At 34.6% G+C, this 9729-nt stretch overlaps 2 gene segments (V, D, J or C); both read left to right on the forward strand.

Annotated features, from left to right (window-relative positions):
* Positions 1-4852: 4852 nt before the first annotated feature.
* On the forward strand, positions 4853-5506 carry LOC107573046 (Ig kappa chain V-III region NG9-like). The segment is given in 2 exon segments: positions 4853-4943; positions 5046-5506. Coding segments are annotated over 2 exon segments (369 nt in total).
* A 2887-nt stretch (positions 5507-8393) lies between these two features.
* Positions 8394-8905, forward strand: LOC107573042 (Ig kappa chain V-III region NG9-like). The segment is given in 2 exon segments: positions 8394-8478; positions 8580-8905. Coding segments are annotated over 2 exon segments (375 nt in total).
* Positions 8906-9729: the final 824 nt, after the last annotated feature.

A 9729-nucleotide genomic window follows, 5' to 3' on the forward strand; every position in this document is an offset into this window, starting at 1 on the left:
TGACTTTCATTAGTCCCAGTTATGATTTATGCGCAGTTGTTCACGGAAAAGTGAGCAAGACACGACAGTTACAATATATTATGATTGTTAAAAAAGAACCATCATAACCAAATTAGGCTACATTTATTGTCATATTAAATATCTCAATACACATCATTAGATATGACATTAAGCACAACTTGTGTAGATTTATTTAGTAAAAAGGCTCGACTGCTTCATTTTGGCATATTTTTATACTTTGACCATTTAATCAATCTCAGCATGCGTTCATTTTGTGTCGCTAGACATTTGCTTCACTAAGGCTAAATTATGCCTTAAGTCTTTCTTTGGCCTGCGCTCTGGAAGTGATCTGTTAATTCTGCTAACCTTTAATTAATTCTGAAACTAAAACTGAAACTAAACTATATAAAAATGTGTTCACAAAATAAAAACTAAACTAAAACTAACAACAATATTAATGAAACTTATAAAAACTAAACTGAATTGTATAGCAAATTTGAAACAAATTTAAAAATTCAAAACTATAATAACCTTGGTTCATTGACAGGGCCAGCGGAGCAAGAAGAAGGTAAGACTCAGAAAAGTTAGGTGTTAATCATTCCTGCTGACCAGTCCTGGATCATTCAGCCTCTTTTTCCCCAAATCTTGGTGGCCCAGTGAAGAGCTCTGTCAGACAGAAGAAATATAATGACAGCAATTTTTGAACATTCTGTGAGGAATTAATGTGGCTGCATCTCCGTGAACAATGAATAATGCAGAAGAAAACTGAAATGGTTACCTAGACAGGAGCGCTGTGATAGGCATTGTATTTCGATACTGTAGGTAGGTAGACATGGAGATGTGGGACAGACATTCTGTCATCATTTACTCACCCTCAAGTTGATCCTTGCAAATCTTTATAAGTTTCTTTCTTTTGTTGAACTCTAATATTTTGAAGGATCTTGAAAACCGGTTGTTGGTCTCCCTCTGATTTCCATAGTATGAAGAAAAAAATACTGTGGAAGTCAGTGGGGAACAGAACATGTTTGGTTACCCACATTCTTCAAAATATATTATTTTGTGTTCAGCAGTTTAGTGACCTAAAGTTTGAAACAACAAGGGTGAGTAAATCATAACAGAATTTTTCTTTTTGGGTGAACGCTCCCTTTATATATGCAGATAGTTTTTCTAGGGAGCGTGAGTGAAGCATGGATGGAGGTGGAAGGTCTGATGGGGCTTTAAGTTGATTTTAACTGAAAATTTATACATTAAATATTTTATGATCTTTATCTACAGCTGCTATTTCACAGAAATCACAATGCTACAATGTAAATAGACTTTTTTTTCTAAATGAAAATTATCAATAGACATTTAAAGAAGCTCTTTAATTTTCTGATTTTTAAACCAATTAATTATCTTTTATAAAAATGTTTATACATGTATCAGTACGTTGTTTACATGTTTAATGTTGAGCATATTCACCACTGATCAGTGGTGTGATCTACAGTCTTTTGGTAAATTATTTTAATAGAGAGAGATTCATTTGCATTGTCAGCACATGCTTCAGTGCTCTGGGAGTGTTTATAGTGCTGTGAGTTTAACACTTCATGACTGAGAGCAGAACAGAACACAATCTTCATCATCACACAAGACAAAACAACAACAATGAACAACATCATCATCCTCATCTGGACACTGACTCTTGGCATTCAAGGTAAATATTTTGTAATTAATTACATTTCAAAAATAAACAATCACATCTTATGTGTCCATGAACCACTAAATCACTAAAATGTCTTATTTCAGAGATCTGGGGACAAGTGACAGTGACTCAGAATCCAGAAATAAAATCCATCAAACAAGGAGAAACTGTTACAATAAAACTGTAAAACCAGTCAGTTGACGTCTAACTGTAATGACTGTGTTTCTTGGTACCAGCAGAAAGCCTGGAGAAGCTCCTAAACTCCTCATATATTACATAAACAGACTTCAGTCAGGAACTCCATCTAGATTCAGTGGCAGTGGATCCAGAACTGATTTCTCTCTGACATCAGTGGAGTCCAGACTGAAGATACAGGACATTATTACTGTCAGAGTTTTCACTACCCGGGTAGCACTAGACTGTTCACACAGTGACAAAGAGTCGTACAAAAACCTCCGTCAGTCAGAGTCACAGTGACTGCACTGATACAGCTGAGAGATACTGCAGCTGCTCATAAACACAATCACACACAACACTGATCAGTGAACAAACACTAATAACACAATTACATTATAATCAACATTAATCTTGTATTTCTGAAGCGAATGAGTCAGTATCGTAATATGATCATCATGTTTTAGATGTAATATATGATCTCTGTCAATCAAACTAAACAGACTACATTCAGTCACTTCTGCTGTCTGGACGTGATGTTTTCCATTTGACCCACAGAAAGATTTACATTCTTAAGTCCCGTTCACACCAAGAACGATAACTATAAAGATAACTATAAAGATAACAATATTAGCGTCCACACAGCGAATGATATTGTCTGTTTATTCTAAGTGCATGCTCGTCTGCTGCTTTAAATTCTCAAGCTCGTGATAGCAGGAATGATTCTGATTGGCTGTCAGTTTTTTTATCGATCATCAGCTGGAGACAAATCATTCTGAAAGTGATTCCAACAATATCGTTTCTCTTTGTCTTTATCGTTATAGCTGTGGTGTGGACTCTGCTATACTTTAATATTGAAAAGGATTTTTAGAACTATATCTTTATCGTTATCTTTATAGTTATCATCCTCGGTGTGAACGGGCCTTTACAAAATTAATGTCAGAATGACTGATTCTTGATTTGTGATTATGGATTTGTTATGATTTTAATTATATATTTTCACTCTCTCCTATTAATGTAATGATAAGTTGGTCTGTGTGCTGCTTGACTACAGCAGAAGTGAAACTGGTCTGTTTCAGTTCAGATCATGAAAGGATTTTTAGAACTATATCTTTATCGTTATCTTTATAGTTATCATCCTCGGTGTGAACGGGCCTTTACAAAATTAATGTCAGAATGACTGATTCTTGATTTGTGATTATGGATTTGAGCCGTCCAGTGTCCAGCTCACCAGCGCCCCCTGTGGAGAGTAAGAGCTGAGCAGGCAGAGCAGTGCGGCTGAGTCTCCAGAGATCTGCAGAGAAGAGGGCGGCAGCAGAGACACTGAGGGCTTCACTGTGGGACCAGCTGCAGGAGACAAACACAACACATTCACAAACACAAAGAAAACACACTGCAGCTCCAGCACTCTTCTGCCCTGCATCACTCACTTCATTTCAACATGACTTTCAGCAGCAGACGTGTGGAATGCAGTAAAAATCACAACAATCTCAACATTCACGTTATTCAACATCAAAACAGCTGATGTAACATAGAATATACAAACTACACAAACACTATATACATATTATACTATATAAATTAAACCTCATAAGATTAAACTAAATGTACAAAGACACTTCTATAATTCCAGTATAATTTCAAATGCAAATTATTTCACAAGCATTCAAAAACAATTGAATCAACAATTCTAAACATTCGTATATTTTTAATATTTTAAGCACAATATGCGCAAAAGAGATTCAACATCATTGAACAACAAAAACTATATTTGCTTTTTGATGACAAATCTCTCTTTTTTCATGTATAATATCTACAATAAAAATGAACTTTATATGATCAGTGTAAAATGGAATGAAAATAAATCTGTGATAAACTGATAAAACTCAAAGTGAGGCATTATGGAAATGTGATTGGACAATAATTGTTTGCTGAGTATATATAATTAGTTTATTTTGAAATTTTTAAGTGACAATAAAATAATTTCAATTAAACATTAAAATCTACACATTTCAATAATTTTGTACAAGACAGTTAAAAGAGACAGACTTACCGAGCACCAGTTTAGTTCCTCCACCGAATGTGTACCACAGTGATACAATCTAATGAAAGACTCGTACAAAAACCTCTATTTCACTCGAGTGAACACAAACTCCAGCAGAGAGAGAGAAACAACACTTCAACACACTGAGAGCAGAAGAAGCTCAGCTGCTGACAACACTTTTCAAAAAGTAAGAACAAAGAAAAATATTTTCAAAATATTTGTTATTGCTTGATAAACAATGACATTATTTTCATAATCTGTGGAAGAATGTATTAATGCTATTTACAATAGACATGATTCAGTTTGAATTCATATTCTATATTTCTCACTCATTCTCCTGTCATCTGCTTGTATAACACAGAAATATATTTGATGAGCTGTGACCTCTGAGGTGACCTTTGACCTCTTTTATCATGGATGATGTTGTGGAGTTTCTCATAAAGATGCTTCTGTTGTTCATATGCAGCTCAATCATTATGATTCACAGACAAAGCTGCTGCTTCAGACAAAAGAATCAAGACACATTTGTTCATGTTACGTGTTTATTAAAGAAAAAAAAAGTATCTGGGCTTGTTGTGAATCTCCAGCTAAAACTTCAAATGAAGAAGTTTTAATCTGTCACCATTTTTAACAATGCTTTCTGTCCATTTTACAATTTCAGGTTCACACGAGGAATCATGATAGAGAGAGACACCATGAACTCTGATTAAAGATTTTCAGTCAGTCCTGATACTTTATGAACAAACTCACAATTCACACTCTTCTTATAGTGGTGTCGGTTCATCTAATAGAATTGATAGAATAATATATTCTGTAACTCTAGTCTAGTATATCTTGTAGCAGCTCAAGCTGTTGTAAATCCTGCCCACTTCTTTGCATTGTCAGCACATGCTTCAGTGCTCTGAGAGTGTTTATAGTGCTGTGAGTTTAACACTTCATGACTGAGAGCAGAACACAACACAATCTTCATCATCACACAAGACACAACAACAACAATGAACAACATGATTATCTTCATCTGGACTCTCACACTGTTTGCTCAAGGTTTGTGTAGTACATTTTTAACGATGATTATTCATTCTCTGAAGTGTAAAATATTACTCATTTACAGTTGTTTCTGAATGTTATTCTTGTTCTTTCTTTCAGAGTGTAGAGGACAGATCACTGTAACTCAGAGTCCATCAATAACAGCAGCTCAACCAGGACAAGAAGTCAGAATAAACTGTAAAACCAGCAGTTCAGTGTATGGTGGTAGTTACTTACACTGGTACTCACAGAAACCTGGAGAAGCTCCCAAACTCCTCATATATTATGCAACAAACCGTTACACTGGAACTCCATCTAGATTCAGTGGCAGTGGATCTAACAGTGATTTCACTCTGACCATCAGTGGAGTCCAGACTGAAGATACGGGAGATTATTACTGTCAGAGTGTACACAGTGGTCCAGTGTTCACACAGAGATAAAGAGTCGTACAAAAACCTCCGTCAGTCAGAGTCACAGTGACTGCACTGATACAGCTGAGAGATACTGCAGCTGCTCATAAACACAATCACACACAACACTGAACAGAGAACAAACACTAATTAGACAGTATAAATAGATAAAGTTTACTGTGACACGTTTTGATATTTACTTGACAAAGCCTTGTTTAAATGTTTAACCACTTTATGTTTGAAGGTTTTTCTGTCACACAGACAGCAAAAAAATCACACAGGTCATCAAAATCTCATACATATAGTTCATTTATCAGCTTACTTAAAACGTTGATTTGGTTGTTTTCTAATCAGTCAGCAATATAATTTTCACTTGATCTGAGCTGAAGTCACAAATTTTCAGTTTGAAATTGAGTTACATTCAAAGTCGAAAAGTATTGACTTTGTCTAAGAAGAATTTAAGAAAGTTTTCACGTAATCAGGGAGAAATCACTAAAAATGCCTTCACTGGAGAGTTTAAAAGAGTGTGAGGTTTCAGAAGCTCTGGGAAGTGAGTGCAGGTTATGATGATTTACTTCCATCGACAAATCTATGGAGAAAGACATCAAGACAAATCCATGAATGCTGATTGAATCCACTGATAATGAGGCTCCATTAATAATAAATGTTAACTAGATTATGTTCACGACCTGTCTAGCAATGCATGCTTATGCTGAAATATAATTAAATAATGATTTGTTTTTGCAAACTGTGTCAATTGTGTGTCACAATGTGTATTGAGTTGGATTAAGGGAACATAGTGAGCATCGATGCTCCTTGGTTTTCACGGTGCATTGTGGGACTTTTTAGGGAACAAATGTTTCAGTGCACTGGAAGGATTTTGTGATTGAGAGAGCCCTTAAAATGGCCAACTCTCTGAACTCGGGAGCTGATTGAGACACACCTGATGTGTTTGTGTTCTAGGATTTTCCTGTAGACATTTGTATCATGTTGCTAGATATTTCTACAATGTTTTAGTATTTTGCTATGGTGTGCAGGTTAGTTTCTACCTAAAAACTGTTTAATTTCAGTAAACTTACAGTTATTATGTTGTAAATCTGTAGCAAACAAAACCGTTTTCAACAATAAATAAATAAATAATTAGGCTTCACCATTCACAAACTCATGGAGGGACTTTGAGAGTCATGCGATCTGTATGGCAAAACATCAACAGTATTAAAGCTGTAAATCGGAATAAAAAATGTCTTGTTATGAGACACATTCTAAATGTTTTGTGCCATCATGTGATACAAAGAGAACAACACCGCAAACATATAATTAATGTATAGCAGGTTAGTAAGGGGACCTGGGATTTGAGTAACACTTGTGCTGTAACATCTGTAACCAGCGCCGGCCCTACATAATAAGCGAAATATGCGGTTGCATGGGGGGGCCACTTGTCAGGGTTCAGACAGTAATGCTTGGTAATAATAACTTTAATAAAGTTTGCTTGAGCCAGTCACGTGTGTTAATATTTGAAAATGAAGAGGCGGCACTATCAGTCTGGTGCAGAGAATGGTTTAGATTTTTAGAGCTTATTTTCCATCTACCAGATGGAACAAAAGCAGCAGCCGGGCTGAATAAAAATGCAAGTTCACTCTCTGACAGCAGGTGGCACTTTAGGAACAGCAGAAACACAGCCGTTACCATGGTTACCCCGTACACAAAGCAGAACTGCGCAAGTGCAACTTTCTGTTTCTGACACGTCACGGAGGTCAAAGGAAGTCAAACAGAAAATATTGAAATATTTCTGTTTCTTGAAATAAAATAGACATTAACTGAATAAAAATATTAAAAACTTAAACTTATTTTATTTTAGTTGACAAGGCAACTTTACTAATTTTCATTTAGTTTATCTTAATGTTCTAAAATAACTAAAACTGAAATAAAAATGAATAACTATGTACACATTTAAAACAAACAAAAAAATAATTAAAAAAAATTCAGAATATCAACAAAAACCATAATAGAACCTCTAAAAATTTATACTAAAATAACATTGCTTTACAGTGAGACGTCAGTGTATGATATGTACTTTGGGTGATGGGGAGCCCTCTATTGAAATTCTGTCTGTAACCCAGTGCAACCTTAAATGTTGATGTAATATTCTCACATTTACCTGCTAAAAATTAAAGTTGTTTTGAAATCTGAAATGTATCCCTAAACTTTGTATGTTAATGTTTAGTACATTTCATTTATTTAATTGGTGAAATGCTATTGTAAAAAAAAAAAAAAAATGTACACATTTAAAACAAACAAAAAAATAATTTAAAAAAATTCAGAATATCAACAAAAACCATAATAGAACCTCTAAAAATTGATACTAAAATAACATTGCTTTACAGTGAGACGTCAGTGTATGATATGTACTTTGGGTGATGGGGAGCCCTCTATTGAAATTCTGTCTGTAACCCAGTGCAACCTTAAATGTTGATGTAATATTCTCACATTTACCTGCTAAAAATTAAAGTTGTTTTGAAATCTGAAATGTATCCCTAAACTTTGTATGTTAATGTTTAGTACATTTCATTTATTTAATTGGTGAAATGCTATTGTAAAAAAAAAATAAAAAATAGTTGAAAAAATAGTTGAACAAATACATAAAACATGGTCAACAATTAAATTACATGATGGACAGTGTGTGTGTGTATGTGTGCACATGTTAGTCACTTTAATTGTGTCAAATGTCAGCTTATAAACTGTAGAGCCATTTTGTTCAGTCTTTGTAGATTCTGTTGAAGCAAATTGAGAAAGTTGTGTTATGAGCCTCCTCGTCTGCTCAGCCAAAATATGTCTAGTGTTTTTAACATATAGGTCAAAGTTGCCAAATATATAAAGCTTATGACCATGGGTAAGAGCTCAGAATTGTGCATATACAGTACTATGTAATAGTTTGTTAGCAGCTCAAGCTGTTGTAAATCCTGCCCACTTCTTTGCATTGTCAGCACATGCTTCAGTGCTCTGAGAGTGTTTATAGTGCTGTGAGTTTAACACTTCATGACTGAGAGCAGAACAGAACACAATCTTCATCATCACACAAGACAAAACAATAAAAATGAACAACATCATCATCCTCATCTGGACTCTCACACTGTTTGCTCAAGGTTTGTGTAGTAAAATCTGATAATTAATATTAATTCTTTGAAATATGAAATGTACATCATTAACAGATTTTTCAAAATATTATTCTTGTTCTTTCTTTCAGAGTGTAGAGGACAGATCACTGTAACTCAGAGTCCATCAATAACAGCAGCTCAACCAGGACAAGAAGTCAGAATAAACTGTAAAACCAGCAGTTCAGTGTATGGTGGTAATTACTTACACTGGTACTCACAGAAACCTGGAGATGCTCCTAAACTCCTCATATATTATACAACAAGCCGTTACACTGGAACTCCATCTAGATTCAGTGGCAGTGGATCTAACAGTGATTTCACTCTGACCATCAGTGGAGTCCAGACTGAAGATACAGGAGATTATTACTGTCAGAGTTACCACGAGATCAACAGTAAATACGTGTTCACACAGTGATAAAGAGTCGAACAAAAACCTCCGTCAGTCAGAGTCACAGTGACTGCACTGATACAGCTGAGAGACACTGCAGCTGCTGATGGGAGGATCACAAACAACACAATGACAATGTTTAGCAAAGTTTAAATAATAATTAATGTGTTAATTTATTGATAAATAGAGTAAATAAATTTACAGGTAGTTACTCAGTTTTTCTTTAAATAACAGTCAGTGCTGGTGCAGAGGTTTTTGATGTGTTTTCATAGTGATTGCTCAGAGTGGTTTCTTTTACCAGAGTTCATGGGGAAAACAACAACAACAACAAAAAACACACACACACAAAAACATACAAACTAACAAGATTTTGTCTATGGTAAAATCACAGCCGTGCTGATATTTAGTACAACTGCACTCTTGATCATGTGATATTGCTTAAATGTGGCAGGATGAAAGAAAACAGTGAAACACATTCAAACTTTTAAAGATAACTTCAGCATGGATCTGTAACTCTAATAGAAATGATAGCAAATTCTGTTTGTAAAATAGCATTATCATAAGATGTCATTTAAGTGTAAATAGCAAAATGAAAGTATTTAATTAGCACTAAGTATAAATAGTAGGTTAGTCTAATGCAGTACACAGAGGTTTTTTAAAATAATAAATAAAAAGAAAACAAGATAAACAACAAAAATAATACATTGTTGTACTGTAATGTATTGTATTGTTTCTAAACATTTAGACAGGGCCGTTTCTAGCCAATTTGACGCCCGAGGCGAAATCCCTTCCCCCCCCCACAATTTTATATACAGTATATATATATATGTATATATATATATACAGTGGGT

This window comes from Sinocyclocheilus grahami, unplaced genomic scaffold (genome assembly GCF_001515645.1).
Source record: "Sinocyclocheilus grahami isolate Dianchi unplaced genomic scaffold, SAMN03320097.WGS_v1.1 scaffold1855.1, whole genome shotgun sequence".
Lineage (NCBI taxonomy): Eukaryota > Metazoa > Chordata > Actinopteri > Cypriniformes > Cyprinidae > Sinocyclocheilus > Sinocyclocheilus grahami.